General features: G+C 46.5%; 1 protein-coding gene across 6 annotated transcripts in view; it reads right to left on the minus strand.

Moving 5' to 3' along the window:
• Positions 1 to 22,823, minus strand: part of FANCA (FA complementation group A) — a 3,206,914-nt gene that overhangs the window by 1,523,906 nt on the left and 1,660,185 nt on the right. For all 6 annotated transcript variants that reach the window (XM_069646037.1, XM_069646039.1, XM_069646038.1 and 3 more), the window contains one exon: positions 356 to 455. In XM_069646037.1, coding sequence (XP_069502138.1) covers positions 356 to 455 — 100 coding nt within the window. The remainder of the gene's footprint in view (positions 1 to 355; positions 456 to 22,823) is intronic.

The following is a 22,823-nucleotide window of genomic DNA, read 5'->3' on the forward strand; positions in this document are numbered from 1 at the left end:
AAGTATACCCTAGTGTTGCATACTTCAAGGATGGGTTTTATTTAAAAGAATCCTGCACCAGAGTTTAATTTCTACCATTGTACATATCAACTGCCTACAATTTGAACACACGTGTTTTGGTCCCTGAGCGCTCCCATCTCGTCAAGTCTGGCTCCTAGTCCTGCAAAAAAGTTTCTAGCCCTGTGTGTAATTATCACTCCTCCAGAGCAGTAAAGTTTCAGACCCAATTATGATTCCATGTGTATTCTTTGAAGTTTCCTAAAAGTTACAGAACAAACAAACGTGAACTTTTACACTTTCCCTTTTCACTGCACAGCACTGTGAAAATGGCATCACAAACCCTGCTTAGTCTCACCTGATGACAGATCAGCTGCACAAACCTCCTCAGCACAGCAGTTAAGACCTGCCGATGACCACAAAGCATCTTTACAAAAAGCGATGGCCAAACACCCTGCCTGGAAGGGGAAAACAGGGAGTTAGAGTTAAGTTAAGATAACATGTTCATCGTGGCTCTTACATCTTGTATGGTTGACACAAGGGTGCATTGAAAGCAGAATGACAAATAATCTGTCAATGACAGTTAAAAAGTCAAACTGAAAAACTAAGGCATTTATTGAACGTCGTGTTATGATTATACAGCTCTCCATTAATCTGAGTGTGCAGTTTGGGCTTTCTCCCAAAACCTTAAAGAGCACTTTTTTGAAAAAGTAAATTAAATAAACTGCATTCGGTTTGCCGGCCGCTTTTAGGGGTGGAGAGGTGGGACCACGACCAGAAAATCGCCACCCGGGGGTACGCATCATCATACCCGCAACATCCTCTGCAATAATGTCAGAGCCCCCCTTAGCTCTCTGATAGGTTGAGAAAATCTCTCCTGCTAATGGGCTATGGGTGGGTGATAACTTAATAAAGGTTAAATTCACATAAAGAAATGTGCAGGTGAGAAAGGGAGTGCGGGGCAGGGATAGGGACTGGAGAGTTTGTGATAGACTGTGCAAGTCCAACTGCGCAAGCCTGTATGGAGTCTGTGTATAAGCGTAGTGCCGCTGAATAGAGATAAGTAGGAGCAGTAAGCGTTTTCTCACGAACGTATATACACCCCAAGTGGGCAGGTTCATGTAAAAGGAAGTACTGAAATGAGTCAGTGATGGGCATTGGCAATAGCACCTTCAAAAGAGACAGTGCGCCTTAGTGTGTATAAACACCGAACATGGCCTGGTTGGGCCTTTTAATGGTGAGCGTGGGCCGTCCCTGGAGAGCTGTAAACCTTGAAGTAAAATTAAATCAAAGTGCCTGTAAATTAAAGTCCCAGAGTTGCAACTTGAGTGAATACTGTAAAACCACAGAGTCATGCACATGCCCTCAGTCCATAAGGCTTTCCATGTTTTCCTCTCTTTCAACAATGGGTTGTTCATGTTAGCTTTTCAAACAATTCTGACTTGAAGAGAGAATGAAGCATTCAACTGACTTGAAACGTATTAAAGGTAGTGTTAGGAAAGATTGTATGCAATACCCTTAGGGTGCACTACAACAACCCTGACCTCCTGGCAGTAGTAACCCAACCTTTGGTATAAGTCTGTACTACACAGGTTGGTAGTGTGGATGAGTAGCCAGGCTTATCTCAAGAGGGCTCAATGTGAGCTGTTGGGGAGTTACACAGAGGTTCACAGTGATAAGTATCCAAGCAAACACTTACACACAGGGTTTCTTGATGAAACTATTATTCATTTATTTACCAGTCAGTTAATGTAAGCCTTCTTCAGAAGGGAGCACAATAAAACACCACACAAATATACTTCAATGAGACACTCTCTTAAGTTCAGAATCAATAAATACCCATTTGGGATGGCATACAGCAGAGACATAACACCCACAAGTGACTTCAATTGCTAGGGTGCTGTTGACATTAATGTATTACTGTTGGCATTCAGAATTAGTTAAGAGCAAGCCAAAGGAAAAGATTATTAGAGCAAACAAGATACAACAAATATTTCTTAAGCAGGCAAATACTTTCAGATCGCCCAATAAAAGTCATTCAATTAAAACAGGCTAAGCCAAAGTCAGTAGGCAAGAGTCTATATGGGCTGAAGCACTTATTTAAAGGTAAGTAGAAAAGTCTTTGCACAATGTTTCAGAAGTCTTTGAAGAAAATGATGAATCAATGTAGGGCCACAAGCCGTTAGACTTGTGAGTAGTATAAAATGCAAGCAACTCTACAGCAAGAGGTAAGTTCTCTTAGACTTTGTACAGTAGCTTTAAAATGAAGAAAAGATGCAGCAGATGAATCCTGTTCCTCTGCACCTCTGCAGATCTCACTGTTCCTGGGCCTCAGTCGTGAGGACAAGAGGGAAGACGTCTGGGGACTCATGCACTGCACTGGGACAGTCAAAACTTGCAACGGTCAAACTTCACTTTCAGTCGTTAAGTGTTTCAGCTCCTCGCATCTACCGCAAATAGCAACAACGCAGTTCCTGGCTGTCGAGATGGACTTTCCTTGGTTCTGGGGCCCCGCACTCTGTTGAGGGGGCTCAGGCGTGGTCAGTCCTGCTTCCCGGGAGTCCGGAGGATCGTCCTGGAGCTCTTGGCCAACTTAAAAGTAATGTACACAAACCGGTGTTCCTCTCCCAGGCTCTATGATTTCCAGCAGCAACCTTTCGCAAATTCAACCAGCTCAGAGATGGGTGTCCAGGTGGCTTACTTTGGAGTTGATTGGTCCCACCAAGTCAAGGGGAGAAGTCGTTCTTGCAGGGGCTTCTCTGTCGATGCGAACTTGGCATTTCGGCACTGCAGCAGGGCTTCACCGGGCAAACCAACGGTCCAGGAGTTGCAGCTGCTGTCCTCTCCAAGTTCTTCTTCAGTTCCTTCATCCAGTGGTCGACTCTGCCTACCAAGCCAAAAGACTCACCTTTTATACAGTTCGCTCCCTTTCGTTCCAGCCTAGCTGTCAATCACCCAGCAGGGTGGCTGTCCTTGCCGGGCAGTCAGCCAGCAAATCATCAGAGAGCACTGGGAGTTTCGTTCACCTCCCTCACTTCCTGCCTACCCCAGACACCCTGGAGCCAGTGGCGGGCTCCACTTGTGAATCCCACCAAAGGCAAAACGAACAAAGGGACCAAACCTGGTTTGGCGCGCAGAGTAAATCTCAAGAAGGACCTTTCCACAAAGAAATGCCGACAAAAGAAGACCGGGCCAGTTTGACAAAAATGGCTCCCTTGGGTGCTTTACTGCAGCTGCGAACACAGCCCGCGGTAAATGCACACCACGGTAGTAAAAACGAAACCACTGCCACCAGCCCATTCAGTGAGGAAAGGGTAGCATAAAAATGTTACATGAGAAGTTAGACAAAAGGGGATACTAGGTAACCCCTCCAGCACCCTATTGTAAGACAGTGTGTTCTGGGTATAGAAAGTTATAAATGTAAGCAAAGTCATTTCACTTTACTTTCTCTGGGAAACAGTAGTTTATCCCAGAGAAGGTATTTAAACCTTGGGGAAGTCTAAGAGACTTTCCTGTGTCACTGCACCAAAGGTGCTGTGTGCCACAATGTAAAAGATGATGCCTAGAGTTTGTCAGACTCCACAACCAAAAGAAACAGAGTACAAAAATCACATTAAAATACATGAGAGAGTGGGAAAAAGGGTCTCACTCGCTCCAGGTTAAAAAAATCAAGTCCTCAAAATCTAGCAAAGTTGCTGGGGGTCTCTAAGGTAGAGGGAATTGGCACATTTCTGAAAATTCTCCCTAACAGGTAGGAAAAGGGGAAATTCTGCCACTGTGGAATCGCGTCATTTATACACCATATCAATTAGACTTGAGTACAACTGCTGGACGTGCGCTCAGGCTGTTTACCCGAGGCCGCTGCAAGCCTGTGCAGTGTATCCAGAAATACATTGGCTCTCTTTTGCCGGTAAGATAATGTGTGAGCTGCAGGCTTGCTCTGTTCCTGTTAAAATGCATAACCTGAGCGATAGCTTAGCTACGCTGTTTAAGGTGATGTAGTACGTCCTGACCTAACTAGGTTTTGCTCCAGATGGGAAATGTTTGGACTGCCCTTGCCTTGCCAGCTGTGATTCATCATGAGCAATGTTTTAGTTCTAGTATGTCAATGTTGCTGGGCCTGGTCAGGTCAGTCACATGTCGGAGGACTAATTGTAACTTAGTCATACAGGGCAATGAATTAGAGGAAAATAAATGTATGTTTGGTGCATTTAGTTTGCAGCACCCTCCTAGGCACTGGCCACATGATAGCCCCTTCCTTAACTTTCTGTTGGCCCTTGGGTCGCTAGCTGGCTCTAATGGTGCATCCTCCGTGTACACGGAAACTGAACATTTTCCCTTTTCTCCTTTGAGCATGTTCGTTGTGTACATTGGGGGAAGCAGAAAAAAGGAACTAGTGGTACTCTGGCCCCTAATATCTCTGAAAAATGTGGTGCTCTTGTGTGCATAAATGCACATAGTGCAGTTCCCACATTTTCTGAATCCAGTCACATCTTGGTGAAGCCATGTTTCCTTGTGCGTACTTGGAATCTCAGGGAGTAATGACGGACTAAGGTTCATTTTAATGGTCTTAGCTTTCCTGAAAATTATACTCGGTTTGTCTTCAATATATTCAGATAAGTGCGTATCTAACTTCAAAAGGTGCCAGTTGCGTTTGAGAATAGCCAATAACTCCTGATTGTTAGAACAGTATGCCGTAATGAACTTGACTTTGTCGTGAATCTGCACTGCTTCCTTGATCTTTGTCTTTAAGGTTTGTTCTCTGGTCATGTTCATTGCATTTCTTCTGGCTGCAAGGATGCAATTTTTTTGTGCATCCCCTTTCCCTCCCCTCCTTAATCTCTGTCCACACAATTTGTTTAATGCACTGTGTACAATTTTTGTTTTGTTATGCACATGCTTGTTTATTTTCTCAGTGTATTTAATTATTGCCCTATTTTGAAGAAAGGCTCAGGAGAGCCGAAACACGTGTCAATAAAAGGGCACTCCTAAGGGAGTTATGCTTTCTCACAAACCTCAACTTGAATCAGCGCATTATTACAGTAATTAATCTATGTGGCGCCATCAATGTGTGAAAACCCAGCACCAAGTAATCTAAAAACCTCGGAGGGGAGTTAGTGGTTCCTCCGTCCCCATTTTCACACCGATGTGACACTAGCAATTTGCTTTTTTCTCAAAGGGCGCAAGACCTAAGAAGTTGACCCGCTAAGCTACCTCAATCAACACTACAAAGCAATAATGTCTTATAGACTTTACTTACAAAAAACACAAATTGCATAATAAAGGCACATGACAACATGTAAATCCTTAAAGCAATATGTTAAACCAAAAGAATATCATTGTGGCTTTAATTTTCACATCTAAATGGTAAACTACAAGCCCCAGAAAGAAAGATGATGCAAACCTGAAACATCCAGTTAACCCCATTGTACTTTCAGTGATTTAAGACATGTAATACAAGAAGCTGTGTGTGTAATAAACAAAGATAGATGTGCAGATTCTATTTCACTAACTTACAGCTCGTTGTTATTCATGATGTTCAAAATATTTGATTAGTGACTTAAAACAATCGTATTTTTTTAATGTCAAGATAGTAGACATGGATATAAACATATCTTTACATGGGTGCTTTAGGTTGCTCACTTTATCACATATTTGCAGTGCTTTGTGAGCTCTTTGAGTTGGAATTGTTCCATCATACTTATGAAAGGCTCTGCTACTGATACAAGTTTGCAACCAGGGCACCTGAAACAAACTGCAGGGCTACAGACGCTGTGTGTGTGAGTGTGTCTGCCTAGCTGTGACTTGGAAAACTGGCAGTGCTTGAATGTGCGGCCTGAGCGGATTCTATAACTGGCTCAGGAGAAAGAGAGAGCACCCAGGACGTGTTTCTTCTTGAGCCTGTGAACTAAATGTACACTCTGTAAAAATGAAAAGCATCAGTGATGGATGATGTTTAAAAAGCAAATTAACAAGGGGGGTCCTGGGAGTCCCTCTGCCAGACGTTAGTCCTGGTTACGAGAGACTTAACCAGAGTCTTTAGCTCACTATCTTTCACAGGGAAGAAATATCCCAAACATATCAGTCTTTGTCCTGCCCTGGGGCAGTACAGCACCGAAATGCTAGGCAATTCTCCTCTGAACAAGAGTACCAACAGAAACCCCAGACACGTGTTTCGGTCTAGTTGGACCTCATCAGTAGGGTCGGTCCACCCTACTGATGAGGTCCAACCAGACCGAAACACATGTCTGGGGTTTCTGTTGGTACTCTTTTTCAGAGGAGAATTGCCTAGCATTTCGGTGCTGGACTGCCCAGGGCAGGACAAAGACTGATATGTTTGGGGTATTTCTTCTCTGTGAAAGATAGTGAGCTAAAGACTCTGGGTAAGTCTCTCGGAACCAGGACTAATGTCTGGCAGAGGGACTCCCAGGACCCTCCTTGTTAATTTGCATATTTAAGTAACTTTGGGTCTCACCCTAAGTTACTAGGGGAATCCAGACGTGGACCCCTTGCTCGCTATTCTTAGAGAGGCACAGATCCACCCTACTGATGAGGTCCAACCAGACCGAAACACGTGTCTGGGGTTTCTGTTGGTACTCTTGTTCAGAGGAGAATTGCCTAGCATTTCGGTGCTGGACTGCCCAGGGCAGGACAAAGACTGATATGTTTGGGATACTTCTTCTCTGTGAAAGATAGTGAGCTAAAGACTCTGGGTAAGTCTCTCGGAACCAGGACTAATGTCTGGCAGAGGGACCCCCAGGACCCCCCCTTGTTAATTTGATGTTTAAAAAGAAAAGAGCAAAAGGAATGTTATTACTTTCTCAAGCGTTTACACAAAGGATAACATGCAACAAACACATTAACCCTCCATAAGTAGCATTTTCTGAAAAAGTCATGAATTGACGCGATTCATGGATGATGGTGTGAGGGCCACTTTTTCTAGGCCAAGGGTGGGCCACTTTTTTTATTTTAGGTGTCCGGGCCTATTTCTAGTCCCAGTCCGACCCTGCTGAAGAGTGTCAAGTTCAGATTGTTCTGACCTTCTACTTCCACAAATGCCTCCCGCAGTGGCTTTTTTTTTATACTGAAGCATTGGTGCAGGAGTATACCAATATGACAGCTTTAGCTAGTAACAAATTAGCACCCATCATCGTTAACAAATTAAAAACCGAGTTCATGTTTTTCTATCGACATTAAGCATAGAAAACAAAAAAGAACAGCTGAAAACCAATGGAGGAAATGTCCCAAATCTCTTGCCTCTTATAGCTCCGCAGCTGCTGACTATAAAAAGGCTATTCTGGCTGCAAAAAAGGAAAATTATACTAACAGAATCAGCAATGCTAAATCAGACAAAAAAAAAAGAATTGAACTCCATTTTACGTGAGTCGGATGGAAAAAAACCACCACCAACTAAATCCCTCTTAATAATTCTTGGCGTCAAGAAACCCAAGACAGCTTTTCCGCCAAAATGAAGATTCACCAGTCCACCATTGCTAGCCAAGCCATAGGCTAGCACTAGTCCATAGTCCTGAAAGTATCTCTAAGAATAGGGCTCCAATAATCACTCTCAGTGACTCTGTTTCAAAATTCAGTCTGAGCTCTGTTGCTCAAAGGTTCCTGACTGATATTGTGAACAGGCTTAAACCCACTACATGTGCTGGTAATATATGCCCTGCGATAATCATCAAGAACTCTATCACATGTCTCTCTCCATTAATCACTAGATTTGGCACCTTATCTATAACTAACGTTTGTTTTCCTGTTAGTCTTAAGGAGGTCTGGACTACCCCGGTCTTCAAAAAACGACTCTAGATCCTGAGGCTGTGGGTAGTTACAGACTGATTACCAATGTTCCTTACTTGTTGAAAATTATACATAAAGTTGCTTAATTACAGCATCAAGAGCATGCGGAAAAGAACAATCTGCTTGGAACACGTGAGTCTGGCTAATGTGCAATGCATGGCACGGAAACAGCAATGGTGGACCTGCAAGCAAATTTGCTGGAGATGGTAGACAACGGTAAGGTTGCACCCCTTAGGTTGCTCGACCTTTCTGCCACATTTGACTTAGTGGACCATGCTTTATTGCTAGAAAGTCTGCATACGATTGTTAACTGCTCTGAGCCATGGGCCCCATATCAGCAAGAGTGGCAATGAGTGGTTTTCAGGCCCATCCAGAGCTACTATCTTGCAGCGTCCCACAGGGTGCCTGTCTGTCAACCCTGTTTTTTAATGTTTGCATGCGCTCTTTCTTTGACCAGCTGGACAGCATCGGCATCTACTATACCAACTATGTCGACGTTACCCAGCTGGTATTTCAGCTTTCCAGTGACTATGAGATGGATTCCATTCTTATTAATGACACCTACAACATGATCAAGGACTGGATGTCAGTCAACTCATTGGCACTGAACAAAGAAAAGACAGAGGTTGTTATTGATTGAAAAAGATTTATTTCGGAAGGACATAGCATACCATAAAAACACAATTAACATCACAATATCCATAAAAACAGTAAACAAATAAAATCATCACATAAACTTAAAAAACAGAATCATGGACAATGAAGCCTTGACCCCTTAAGTGCCAAGGACGAGCATAGACTTGCATAATAGCCTGGTACTTTAAAGATTCTCCTAATTTATTTATTTATTTATATAGTTCTAAAAGAACTTTCACAAAACATTTACTGCCCGATTCATGGAATTATTTGCGCTGAAAATGCAGATTTGCGCACCTTTCTGGCCGAATATCCCCATACAGGGATTTTCGGGCAGAAAGGAGCACAAATCTGCGTTTTCGGTGCAAATAATTCCATGAATCAGGCTGTTAATAACAATTCAACTATATACAATTCATACTAAATATTAAATAATTTCTTAATACAATCACATATCACAAATACTCAATAGTATACGTCAACAATCGGAAAAAGAATCTCGGGCTGCATTTTTCAGTTTCTACCTACAATTTTGGCCATTTGCGGGAGGCCGTCACCAGGAACAAAATGCACATTTATTACATACTATTAAACATCTCTCCATAAAATAATAAATAACATCACATTAAAATCATCTAAAAATATATTTAGTATAGCAAAATATAGTATGGGTGGGTTTCCTCCACTCTTACAATGTATAATTTTTCCATTACCCTAAATACGGATTACCAGAAGGTAAATGCTCTCGGACTATACACCACAAACGGTTAAGTGCAATACGTGTGCATTCAGTTTCTGTATTCAAACAATAATTCCAAAAGGCTTCTTCTTTAATTGAATCGTAACAAGATACCATGTGTCCTATTACATTCATATAATCCGTACTCGTGATTGGGCACTCTGTGAGCAGATGTTTAGCCGTCTCCAGCCTCCCTGGTAGTTGACAGCAGCGACAAATTCTATCCTCAAGCGGAATGCCCAAAAATGCACCCAATACAGCCAACGTAGGCAGCCGATTGGTTCTGAGCCTTAAACAGAAACTCTGTACCAATAAGTTTGGGCATTGTCTCAGATATCTCTGAGATTTCAAATATTTCTGTACCGCCACCGAAACCTCACAGTGACTTCTGAACGTAGCCAAATGCGTGTAATTGTTAATCCATACCGATTGACCAACTTTATACCCGAAAATACGTCTCAGGCACAAAAAGCTAGTCCCTCGAGAAAAATCAGGGTACTAATTAATAGCTTCGTACATACTGCGTACCAATATGTCAAACTGACATTTCCCAGTGGATTGGGCAGAAATACTGAGCCCCATCAATGTAAGTAAGTGGCATTTAGGAAGCGTGTAAATTTTTATATGAAAAACACCCCTTCTAATAAATAACTCGCTCTTGAGAGACACAAGCCCTAATTCCAGTCTAAAGTATTCCATAGGGATGGATCTGCGCAGTCTCAGTATGGATTTCCAAAATGCACCCTCTAATACTCCCAACCATCGGAGTTCTCTCATGGCCAGGGCCTCTAGCCCGTAGAGAACCATAGGGCAGAAGGATTGCTTATAGAGGGTTAGGATTTGCACCAAGGAAAATCCTACAGTATTTCTAGCGAAATTACAAATTAGGTGGGTCATACGCTTAGCCTCAACTGTTTTCATAGCCACTATGTGGGGATAAGCCCTGCTGGGACTCATGTCAAGGCCCAAGTATGGCTATAATGCCACATAATCAACCTTTACCAAGGAGGTCTGAAAATCAAGGAATTTTTTGATTTAACGGCCATAATCTTTGTTTTCCCCATATTTATTTGCATCTCATCTGCAGTCGTATATCTTATAAGAGATTCAAACATAGCTTTAGCTCCTGTAAACGTATAATTAAACACAACCAAATCATCAGTGTACAGCATGCAGGGGATGGAGCCACCACACACCATTGGGCAGCATCCCCTGTCAGCCGCAAGCCGGGAGATCAGCTGTAAATAGGTTATAGAGCAATGGCGCAATAGTGCAGCCCTGCTTCACACCTTTCATAATGGGGACTGGCTTAAATAGACCCCCGTCTTCATTCACCCTAACTCTGGCTTCAGTATTTTGGTGCAAGCCTCTTAAAACCTTTGACAACCCAAGCCGGGCACTCATATTCAAGTAGTTTCACCCACAGCCTGGACCTGTTGACTCCATAAAAAGCTGCTTCGAAGTCAACAAACATAATATACAACATACGTCCACCTGTTTCAAGGGTCCCTCTAATCAAGTGATCCAAAATTCTTAGGTTATGAGTGGTACAGCGATCGGGTCTAAACCCAGTCTGCATATAGGGTAATATATTTGCCTTGTCAACCCATGCCTACAACTCCCAAAGGACCAATGTTGAGAAGAGTTTTCCCGAAACCTTTAACAATGATAAAAGCCTATAGTTTTCAGGCATAAGGTCACCTTTCTTATAAATAGGCAATAGAATCGACTGCTGCCACGACTCTGGGATTGTTTGCATCAGACACAGCCTCTCAAATAATATTCTTAATATACGGGCCCAGATGGCAGGGTAGTGTTTAGTGATCACTGAAGCATAAAACAGAGGAGCAGTATGGTGCTTTCTCATGAACCTAGAAATCGCCACCAAATGCACTGTAATGGATTACAACAACAGGACCCCTTCCGCCAGGTGTAACAAGTACGGGAGAACCTGAGCCGGGGAAACGTCCAAAGGCTCAATCTCAGGATGACCCTTACACCAGTCACAGAATCTCGTCCATTTATGACCATACAAGACATTCGTGGAAGGCGCACTTGCTGCCTCCAAGATTCATCAACACTCTCTGGATATCTGTAGATGACCGAACTCAGTAATCAGGAGCCAAGCCGCTAGGCTGAGAGATGCCGGATCGTGATGCCACACCCTGCCCTCGTCTTGACAAGAGGTTCGGGGCTTTCCAAAATGTTATCGGCTGCGCTATTGACAGTTGAAGCAGGTCGGAGAACCACGCCTGTCTCGGCCAATACGGCGCGACCAGGATGACTGGACACCTGTATCTGCGAATCCATTGCAGGGTCCTCCGTATGAAAGGAAACGGGGGAAAGGCGTACAGAAACTTGTCCGTCCATGGGAAGGAGAACGCCTCCCCCAGCAAGCCCATCCGTGGCCACCTGCTGGCGTACAGTTCGCACTTCTTGTTCTCCTTTGTTGCAAAGAGATCCAGAGGAGGTTGTCCCCACTTCTTGAAGATCTTCGACAACTGAAGACTGTCTATCTCCCATTCATGTATTTGGTCCATTTTCCTGCTGAGGGAGTCCGCTTGCTCGTTCCTTACTCCAGGGAGATGGTGAGCTACGATGGTTATATTTTGCTTCAGAGCCCATTGCCATACTTTCTGAGCCTCGGTGGAAAGGGTTCTGGACTGAGTGCCTCCTTGCTTTCTCAAGTAAAACATTGCTGTCGTGTTGTCTGTCAATATTCTCACTACCGAGCCATTTTATGTGCGGTAGAAAAGCTTCAACTCCAGTACATTGATGTGCAGGAGCGATTCTCTCAGCGACCATCGACCTTGTGTTTGGAGAGTGCCCATATGTGCTCCCCAACCCGTCAGCGACACGTCCGTCACTATGGTCACGTGAAATTCCGGTTCCTGCAGGGGTACCCCCCTGGAGAGGTTCTGAAGCTCTGCCACCATCGAAGAGCTCGTAGGAACTCGTCGTCGACGATCAGTTTGTCCAACCAGAGTCCCTGGGTCTGGGTCCACCGGTCCGCCAGGAACTCTTGAATTGGCCTCATGAAAAGGCGGCAGTTGTTCACCAGAGGGATGCACGACGTCATTGTGCCCAGTATCGACATATATCTCCTCACTGATACTTTGGTATTGATCCTCCACTGCCTTGCCAGCTGATTGAGTCTGTGGATTCTGTTGACAGATGGCCTCATGATGGCTTTCGTGAACGTCCTGTGGGAGGATTTTAGTCCAAAGGGAAGCACTGTGAACTGGTAGTGAGACCGTCCTACCACAAATCTTAGGAACTTTCTGTGTCGTCGACGCATTGGTATGTGGAAGTACGCGTCTTGAAGGTCCAGCGACATCAGAAAATCCCCTTCTTGGACAGACCGGATCACTTCCTGAAGTGTGAGCATCTTGAATTTTAGGCTTTTGAATGCTTCGTTCAGGTCGCAAAGGTCGAGAATGGGATGCCATTTTCCGTTTGACTTTTTCACTATGTAAAATCGGGAATAAACATCTTGGCCCCTCTGCGACGCAGGTACCAATTCTATAGCCCCTTTTTGTAGCATAAGCACCACCTCCTGTTGCAACACGCTCAGTTGTGGTTGAGCCAAAAACGCTGGTGGAACATGCAGAGGGTTGCTTTTGAATTGCAGGGAATGCCCAAACCTTACAGTGTCCAGCACCCACTGGTCCATGGTTATTTGTTCCCATTCGTCGACACAATGCGATACCCTGCCTCCCAGGACGTTCCGACGCCCGTCATTGATGGTCTTTGGCCTGCTTATCTTTCGACGACGAGTAGCCCATCCTCTTCCTGGAGGTCTGGTAGTCTCAGCGTTGTTTCACGGCCTGAGAAGCCCACCTGTAGCCCTGCGAGGAGTACGCCGGCCTATTGAAAGACCGGTCCCTTGATGTTGAGAATCGGGAGTTCCCTGATGCTCCTCTAAAGGGGCGAAAAGAATGAACATTCCTTCCACTCTGGAGGGCACCCAAAGAACATGCTGTATCAGAGTCCTCCTTCATGCCCTTTAAGGCTTCGTCCACCTTTTCGCCGAACAGAAGGTCTCCCTCAAAAGGCATATCCAGCACCTTGTACTGCACCTCAGGTCTAAAGTTGGTGCATTTAAGCCACGCCTGTCTTCGTAGAACCACCCTGTTGTTGACTTGCTTAAATCCCGATTCTGCGAGGTCCGCAGTGATATTTATAGAGTGATTTGAGGCCTCTTCTCCCTCTCGGACGAGTAACATCGCCGCCTTCCTGTGTTCTTCTGGGACATGTTCTAGTATGGGTGCCAACCGGTGCCACATCTCGCTATCATACCTGGCCATCATAGCCAGAGAGTTGGCCGCCTTCACCGTCGTTGCACCCACCGACAAAACCTTCTTGCCAAAGGCATCTTGGCTCCTGGGTTTGTTCTCCAGAGGAGTCGTGCATTTGTGCTGGGACCTTGCTTTTCTCACTGCGGCCGCTGACACCACCGACTCTGGGGTTGGTTGGGAGGATAAACATTTGGGGGTGGATTCTGGAGCCTTACATTTTTTCTCTAGCCTACCTTTTACTGCGGGCTCCGAAAAGGGATGACGCATCGTCTGTAAACCCTCCTGCCACACATGATCCAGGATGGGTACTGAGAACACCAACCTCCTTCTCTTCCCCATGTGGTCGAACAGAAAACAGTCTTTTTTTCTCCTCCTCTTGTGCCAATCCAAATTCGGTACACGCTTTGCTCATCATGGCATAGAAAGACCCAATGTCGTTCGGGGGCGATGGTTGAGCTGGGCTCCTTGGGGCTTCGAACTCTGCCTCCGACTCCCAGGTTGGATCCCTAGAGGGAGATAACGAAATATCCGATAAGGACCTTCTGTCTGATTCTGAGTCCAGCAGCTCTCCTTCCTCCAGGCGTGTACATGTGAGGTCCTCACGGGCCGGTATTGCCGTCGACACCGTCGGAGCTGGACGATGGGAAGGACCGGGTTCGTTGACTGTCGATATCTTCGGAGCTGCCACTTGTGGTAACTTCTCATCCAATTTCTTTAGCAAGGTCTGCAACGTGGATAGAACCTCAAGTGATAGAACAGTCTGCAGGTTAAGAAGCGGGGTTGTAACCGGGATATTTGTCCCGCTGGAAAGAGTCAGCTTGCTAACCCCTTGTAACCCGAGCTCTGCAGGCCCAGCTACCCTCTCACACTCTTCGTCCACAGAGGATACAGACAAGGCCGCCTCCTGTTGCAGAAGGGATTCCGGTAAAACCGGGTCGAATACCGCCGGTCGCCAGGCCTCCTGCGGGATCTCCGTCGACAAGGCTAAATTTGGGCCAGCCGTCGTCGTAGCCACCACCTGCGGCATAACAACAGACAAAACCAACTGCGTCATTGGTAGTGAGGGAGTTGACGACCGTCCTCCCGTCGACGATGGTGGCATCCGCGCAGCTCCCGGAGGCGTTCTCGCCTTTTTTTAACTTGAACTGTGTTTCTCAGACTCTCGACTCGAGGATGATCTATGGTGATCACCTGAGGAGTATCTCGACTTCTCTTTTCTCATCTTTTTTGACGATAATGACGATGAGGTTTTCTTCAGCGAAGATTCCCTTGCGGAATGGCTTCCCGAAGACCCCTTCTCCGCAGGGCCTGGTTTCTTCACCAGGGGTTCAGCCGATGCCGAACGGCGGGGAGCCCCTAAGGATTTTGATGCCGAGGCCACGCTGCGCGTGGAGCCTACCTCCGAAGGCGGGTACGCACCCACTCCATTGTTCAACCAGGCCACCAACCGCCGACTTCGGTCTTTAAGAGTCTTTTGAGAGAAGCCCTTACATATGTCGCACTTGTCTGCCGAGTGGTGAGGTTGTAGACAATACAACCTACCAGCGCCTTCAGACCATACCAATGGTATATAAGGCGCTATATAAATGCAAAATAACAATAACAATATAAAGTCCATATGGCCATCCCCCTCATACACTTTCTTTAGCCCGCATGTAGCGCACGGGCGGAAAAGAGCTTTTCCAGACATTAAGAAAAAACACAACGAACAACCTAGACAAAATAGTAGAAGACGCAAGGTGATCCCACTACTTTGGAAGATGGTTGAAATCTGAAGGGAGCCGTGGGGGCGGGGCATTTATACCGCTACGTCCTTTTGGGGCATGCGTAAGCAGCCCAAAACGACATGGATAGAACACAAAGGTGTTGACGTTTTTCTATGGAAAAACAGCTTTATAAGTGTACCGAGGGTTCCCAGTCTGACGACGGAGAATATTCTAAGCATGCAAATCCATGAAAGATCGAAAGCTGGAGAAATATGTCCTGCATATGTAGCTTATCCTCTTCAACTCCTTTCAGGCCCTGCAGTTCCTTCTTGCTGCGACATCCATCATTCTGAGTCAAGCAAATAACCTTTGTTCGGCACAAATCTGTATTGCAGCACCTGTCAACTCTGCAGCTTTGGCTTCCATTTTCAAGGCTTCTCGCTTTCTATTATACAATGCCGACGTCCATTTTCTCATCATGGCTACTTAACTTTATTTATACTTCCTACTCCAGCAAGCTTCTACATCGTCTTATCTACATTCAGATCCTGCATCTAGTGCATCTCTTGTTACTTACCTGTAACTATTGTTCTCCAGCATGGGTCTGGCATGGATTCATATGCCCATGAATATTGTATTTATCATTTTAAACAATCACTGTCCTCTGGGTCATACTGCCCCCATCAAATGACAGTCCTCTCCGCAAGCCCCTTCTCTGGCAGCCATCTTCAGATTTGGTAAGCACGTAAAGTGGGAGCATGACCAAGAAGAGCAGCAGAGGGGTAGGAGGGAGGGTTCACATGTGAATCCATGCCAGACCCATGCTGGAGAACAATATTTACAGGATTGTAACTTGTTCCTTGTCCAGCATGGTGTTTGGCATGGATTCACATGCTCATGAATAATGAATACATAGCAGTAGAACATTACACAACCACGGGAGGTGGCAAAGCTCAACAGAAGCAATTAACTCTTACCTTCGGAACAGACTCACCTCAAGCGAACAGGTTGCATAGCACTGCCTGGTCGACTCTAGACTCCTCCCTGGAATCCCAGCCGATGCAGTAGAACTTTGTGAAGGTGTGCGTGGACCTCCATGTAGCAGCCCTGCAGATCTCTAGCAGGGGCACACCAGCCAGGAATGTCGTCGTCGCAGCGATCGCTCTGGTGGAGTGGGCTCTCGGACAGCCAAGCAGCGGTCGGTTTGTCAACCGAAGACAGTGCATGATGCAGCTGGAGAGCCACCTTGAGATGGAAGCCTTGGACAAGGCCTTCCCATGGTTCATAAAACCAAAGTTCACAAACAGCTGTTAAGTCTTCCGAAGACTCTTGGTGCATGCCACGTAGAACTTCAGGGTACGAGCAACATCCAGTGAGTGCAAGGTCCTTTCAGCCGCCAACTAAGGCTTCGGGAAAAAAACAGGTAACACCAAAGGCTCGTTGAGGTGGAATTCCGATGGAAATTTTGGCATGAAAGACGGGTGCGTCTGCAGCACCACCCTTTATTCGTGGAAAGTCAAGTATGGCTGTCTGCAGGACAGGACCTGGATCTCACCTACCCTGCAGGCAGAGGTGACGGCCACAAGGACAGCCATTTTCCATGAGTGGGGTCCGATGCATAGGTTCGAAAGGGGCCTCCATGAGCCCCGTCAGTACCACATTGAATTCCCACACTGGGGCAGGAGCCTTCACCGGCGGGAAAGATCGAAAAAGTCCTTTGAGAAACTTCTTGACGAGTCGGTGAGACCACAGTGAAGATCTTCCTGGTGACTTAGTGTAGCGGGAGATAGCCGCCAGATGCACCTTGACAGAGACGTGTGCTAGTCCCGCCTTGGCCAAGGAAAGCAAGTATGGAAGAATCTGCGGGGCCGTGACCCTCAGCAGGGTAATCTTCTGCGACCGGCACCACGTAGCGAAATGCTTTCACTTGTGACCGTAGCACTTCAAAGTCGACGTCGCCCTGGCCTTGGCGAGGACTTCTGTGCAGTCTGCAGGCAACTCATATCCACCAAACTCTAGGGCTGCAGGAGCCCAGCCCTCAGGTTCAGCGATCCTGGTTCATGATGCAGGATTGCGCCTCCTTCTCTGGTGAGAAGATCCGGAACTACCGGCAGCTTGATGCTGATAGACTGAGCAGGTCCGGATACCAAATCTGCCTCGGCCAGGCCAGGATGATGAATATCTTCTGTGACAAACCTGAAGGTGTCTCCCTGGCTAGTCTCCGGGGAGTCCAGGTCTCCCTGGAAAGTCCCCGGGGATCTGTCATCCAGGTGGCAAGGACACAGCCATCGCTTTTGGATCCAGTTCCTGGGGTGGACCAGTGAGGGAGGATCACCTGGATGGGAGGTCCTTGGAGAGTGGGACACTGACGGGTGAGATGCAGTATCCCCCTTCCTTCAACACCTTTTCCCCACCCAAGCACGTAGGATATTCCAAAACATTGCCCCCCCTCTTTCCGACACAAACCCTTTCACACAACACAAAAGATGTCAGGTAAATAGCTCTGGTGTTAGTCTGTTATGTCCCAATACAAGGGTCAGGCAAAGTCAGTCAATTGACCAGAATCTCACACACACACCTGACAACCCTTTCCCTTCCGCACAGGGTAAAAGGTGGAGCACAACAGCACATGATGAGCAAGGCAGACCACACGACATGAGAGCTAACTCAGCATGGTAGTTAAAGAGGAATATAAAGATGGCACAGACCGAGAGGGTGACAAGGAGAGAAGCGACCTTGCCATTTCTGACCAAGGCCTGTGAAACCTCTGCAGAGGGAATCATAAGTCTGCAAACAATACCCGGCGTGTGTTACAGCAGATGTCTACGGTACATGAGACCCTCCTCCTCTGATAACCAACACGATGAGAGACTCGGGTCTCTGTGGTACCAACCTTAACTCTAAGGAGAAGAAAGCCAAGCGGTTCATCACAGCCAGTGTATCGAGGGAAGAGCCGATAAGAAACCGAACTGTGTTGAACGATAAATAGCCAACAGCTAATTTGAACTTTGAAAGGCTTAGAGATACGATTGATGAGAGAGGGGGGAAAGCCAGCAACAAGAAGGGTGCTGCACCACATGGGTGTTCACGCAGGAAACTCTGGGCGACTAACCGATGGTAGAAACTACTGTATCCAGAAGGTCAAAGTGGTCATACAGGGGTCTTGTAAAATCCTCTGTACCGTCGAAAGTCTTCGACCAACTCAAGGAATGCAAAGTTAAGGGAAATTAATCTTGCATCGTGTAATGTGTGTATGAACAGAGTGTTACATAGGTTGGCAACAGTGAACGCGGCAGAGGGATGCTGAAGAAAAGTGGCGAAGCCTGAAGTCCCTATGAACAGTGTGTTGACAGGAGTGAACTCGGCAGAGGGTTGTCCACAGTGAACTGTTTTTGTACAAGTTGGCCAGAGTGAACCCGGCATAGTGAAGCCGATAAAAAAGGGACGAAGCCTGATGAATTGTTTAAAAAAACATTAAGATTTGTGAATACAAGATGTATTGGAAGACCAGGGGAAGTGAACTGTCCCCCTTGTCATTTGGGTCAGAGCCTGGCAGTGGGAGATCCAGGGGTGGAAAGTAATCACCCAAAATTCATTAAAAAGGGAACAGTTTAGCTGATTTGTTGAATATGATTCATGAGGGGTCTGCGCCCAGAAGAGCGGGAACCTGGGGTGAAGCCATAACACAAAGTATATGTGGAACAGAACTTTGTGTTTGTCTGATGAATACATAAGGCCCTCAAAGGCAACAGACTTTTTATTGAAAAGAGACTTAACCATCAAAGAACCCGATAGCTGGTATGGAACTGTTGGCTCGTGCTGGGAAAGCTTGAGCATGTGCTCAGGAGATCCACTTTGTCCCATGCTTAAAACATGGGGACGGGAGACCCCTGGCAATTACATCCTGAGTTATTTGTGAACACTTCTTTCTTTATTGAAAACCCTATTCCACAACCTTTCTGTTATTAGTTGTAAGGATTGGGCAATAGTTTTTTTTTTTTTATCCTTTTACTTTGACAAGACGCCACAAGGACTGCTTTATTTCTCATTTGATGGTTAAAGCTGGCTCCCATCTTAGATTTAGGTTAGGCATTTTTCCACCCTGCATTTACAGTTTAATAAACACCCTTGAACTGTGATCCCTTGTGTCTGTCTTTACTGTTGCCACCATGAGTTCCTTACACTTACTGTTCTTCCATAATGACGGAGATGAAGGGGTGGGCTCCATGAGTGACGTATACATATGCCTCTCTACAAACATTTTGTACCAAGACACAATTTGAATAATTTTGGTGGCATCGGTTTTCAAGTATTCGCCCCAAATTTATGGAATTCTCTTCCCCCGGATCTAGGGAACCTTCTGAGTCGCTCTAGTTTTAAGAGAGCCCCTAAAACACTGCTCTTTAATTCTAACGATTAGATCTTTCTCTCTGTCCATTTAACTCACGACTCTGATCTCCCTTCTCTCTCTGGCCAGGTCTTGTCTTCATGTGCACTGAGATCTTCATGCATGTTGCGCAATACAAAAATGAAATAATAATTTCTCTAAGTCATTGTTCCCTGTCGAAGATCTAACCCTCCACCCAAACCCCTCCCCCCAAAGGGACAATGAAAAGATAAGGATTGAAATACTAAAAGCAAAAAGGTTTCAGGGGACCTAAATGATGAGTCGAGCTCTTCATATTGGGCAAGTGCATGTGTGGCCCGTGAAGTAGCCGTCTGTTCATTGTATAGTGGGTCTTATCTGGTGTTAATCGTCAGGGTCGTGCAGGTCTAGTGGTATTTTGTCAGACTTCTTGTGTAGATCATAATATTCCATAAAAGGTAGCCATTCCATATCAACATGTATTGCAGGGAGGCTTTCCATGTCATATATCATGTGCTTTTTATGCACATTCACATTTTTATTAAAGGGTGAGGTGCAAATGACCACGCAAGGCAAAGTATGATTAGAAAAAGCGTTTAATAATATATTATATAGTAACTGTAGGGGCGAGCAGGAAGAGATACGAGCCCCACCGACCTCCAGCTCATCAACTGCCTGTAGATCTTCAAATAATAGGTAAGATTCCGTAACGCTCGTACATACAGCACAGCATCCCACGAGCTCGGAATCCTCATGAGCTGATGTCTCGTGGGGAGCTGGGTAGAATACTGCACAAGGAAGGAAACAGGGGGTGCTGTTGCGCAGCTGAGAAATGGCTGCCTGACTCTGCAGCTCTGCTTCGGGCCATAACCTTCACGACTAGATATCCTGAACGGTGCCACCCTCAATTGAGTAAATCAGATACAAGATACTGGAAGGTTTGGTGCAGAGGCTGTTTCACTTTGGAGCTCAGCTGTCGTCCAGGGGCCAGGCAAACCGTACTCTTAAAACTGCTGCTGAATGTAGAGGACGCAGCCTGCCTGGGCCATCCACGCGGTGTGGCATCCTGGCGAAGGGGAGAACGGGTCTCCAGAGGCCGCATTGGGGGAGGGGCTACCAACTGCGCATTACATCGGGACTGCCACGCGGAGAGACCTAGTGCTACTCCGGTGTGTGGCCACGATTCCCCTTCGCACAAAACCCTAGCCATGCCCGCTTTGCACGGAGTGAGACAGAGGTGGCGTGGGTAAAAGACAAAAATTGTCAATGAACTCTGCAGGGTTTCGGGAGCCGTAGGGACTGCACCCGGACTCCTCTGGTCACTGCGCTTCCCGGCGCAGAGGTTATCTCCCCATCAGGGTCCGCCACACTTTTCACTCGCTGGGACGGGTGCCGCCTGCCCTGCTTGGAGCTCACCCGACGCCTGCTGGCCTGGGGATACTGCGGCTAGTGTCCTTCCGGACTGGGGGATGGAGGGGCTCATATAGAGGCCTGAGTATACCGAGGATCTGCTCAGTTTAGGGGGGAGGATTGTTAGGGAGAATTCTCTGTAAAGGCTAATTTCCCAAACCTAGTGAGTCCCCCAGCAGCTTTGCTGGATTTTTTGGGGTTTATTTTTTTTCTCCTGCTAAGAGTGAGACTCTTTTCCTCCCACTCAGACATCATTTGAGGTGTTCCTTTGACTTTGTATGTATTTTATGGGCTATGGGGTCCTTTACCCCATAGGGCTTCATGTGTTTTTGGTATGTAGGTTACACAGCACCCTCCGTGCCGTAACCCAGGGGTGTCGTAGCGACCCCCAAACATAGACCCCATACCCTGGGACCGACTACTGTCTCCCAGGGCATGTAAAGTCACCATTGGCTTTACTAGTCTTAAATTGTGAACAGAACCAATACAAACCATCATATTGTGGACGTACTGGTCGGGGCAATTCGATTGCCCCGGGGTCTGTTGTTCGAGGGGGCACTGTCCAGTTCCCCCCGACCGAGTTTTGGCTGGTGGCAGTGGATACTACGTTTTATATTCGACCGCAAATATATTCCTATGGGATTTTCCCATTGTTCGAGGCTACCACTTTTTAATATAGCCTCGAACATACCGCTGGTTTATTAAATTAATATAAATTCACTGGTTGGTATTTTTTGCCAAAACTTGGTTCCAAAATGGCGTTTGTGTATGCTTCTGTGACTCCAACCCAAGTCGAGCCCTTTGTTCCACTTTTGGCGGGCTTCTCCACAGAAGCCTCCAAAAGTGGTGCCACTCTGTCTGGGTACCACAGGGGGTGTGGGAGGGGGTTTAGGCACCCTGGACTGAGTTGCCTCGGCAACTCAAGTCGCACTCTTGTGTGATTGGCCCAAGTGGTGAGCCGCCCGGTTCACCACTTAGCATGTTTGAGTGACAGCTAGGCTGAATGAATGGGGGTTTTCTGCCTAAAAGCAGGGCTTTGGGGACTGGAACTTCAGACGTCGCCTCAGGACCTAAAGAATCCGAGGAGGGAGAAGCCGAGCCGACCTGCAACGACGACACCACTGGTGAGCCCTGCTGAACCGTCTCACCACTTTTCCCGACGACAGAGGAGATCTCCAGTCCGTAGATTCTTCTTCCTTTGACTGGTGGGGATAACCAGTTTGCCCGTCTTTTCGCCTTCCTGGACCAGCTCGTGGCCGCCTTGCCCGTGCCAAGCACCCCGGCAACCGGAATACCACGGTTTACCACTACCGTGAAGAAAAGGGTGGTACCTTGTAACCGGGAAACTCCGCGGCTGGTTTCTTCCCTGGAAGTGCAACGACCTTCAGCTTTCCTCCACGTCGAGACCTTCTCTTCCTCTGGACGAAACGCCAACTTGCACCCGCTGCCAGGAACAACTGCCCCTGCTGGAGCGTTCTTCCCATTTTCAGGTACTATGTCCCGCCTGGCTTCCCTTGCGACAGATCGTTCGGGGTGACAGTAAATCCTCAACAGTCTAACCTGGGTTAACCTGGGGCCACTTAACTAACTTTTCCTGACTTGATCTCAATCTTTTATGATCTACAAAGACTCTTTGGGCATAACCCCACTGTGTGATCTTGGACACATTTCGCTTGCTCTCTCCAAGAGTGGGCCTGGCATTTGAACTTCCTTGCTCTCCAGTAGACTTTGCCTAACCTGCCTCAGTGTGGTTCTTTGAAAAGTATTGAAATTGTGTGCTTTCATAACTCTGTCTTTTCCCTCCCCTTTTGTATAATTTATTAGAGTGCCATCTTAGGTTAAGCGCTCACCTCTGTCTGAAAATAAGT

The sequence above is a fragment of the Ambystoma mexicanum genome, chromosome 2p, assembly GCF_040938575.1.
Source record: "Ambystoma mexicanum isolate Mex_15411 chromosome 2p, UKY_AmexF1_1, whole genome shotgun sequence".
In the NCBI taxonomy this organism is placed as follows: Eukaryota; Metazoa; Chordata; class Amphibia; order Caudata; family Ambystomatidae; genus Ambystoma; species Ambystoma mexicanum.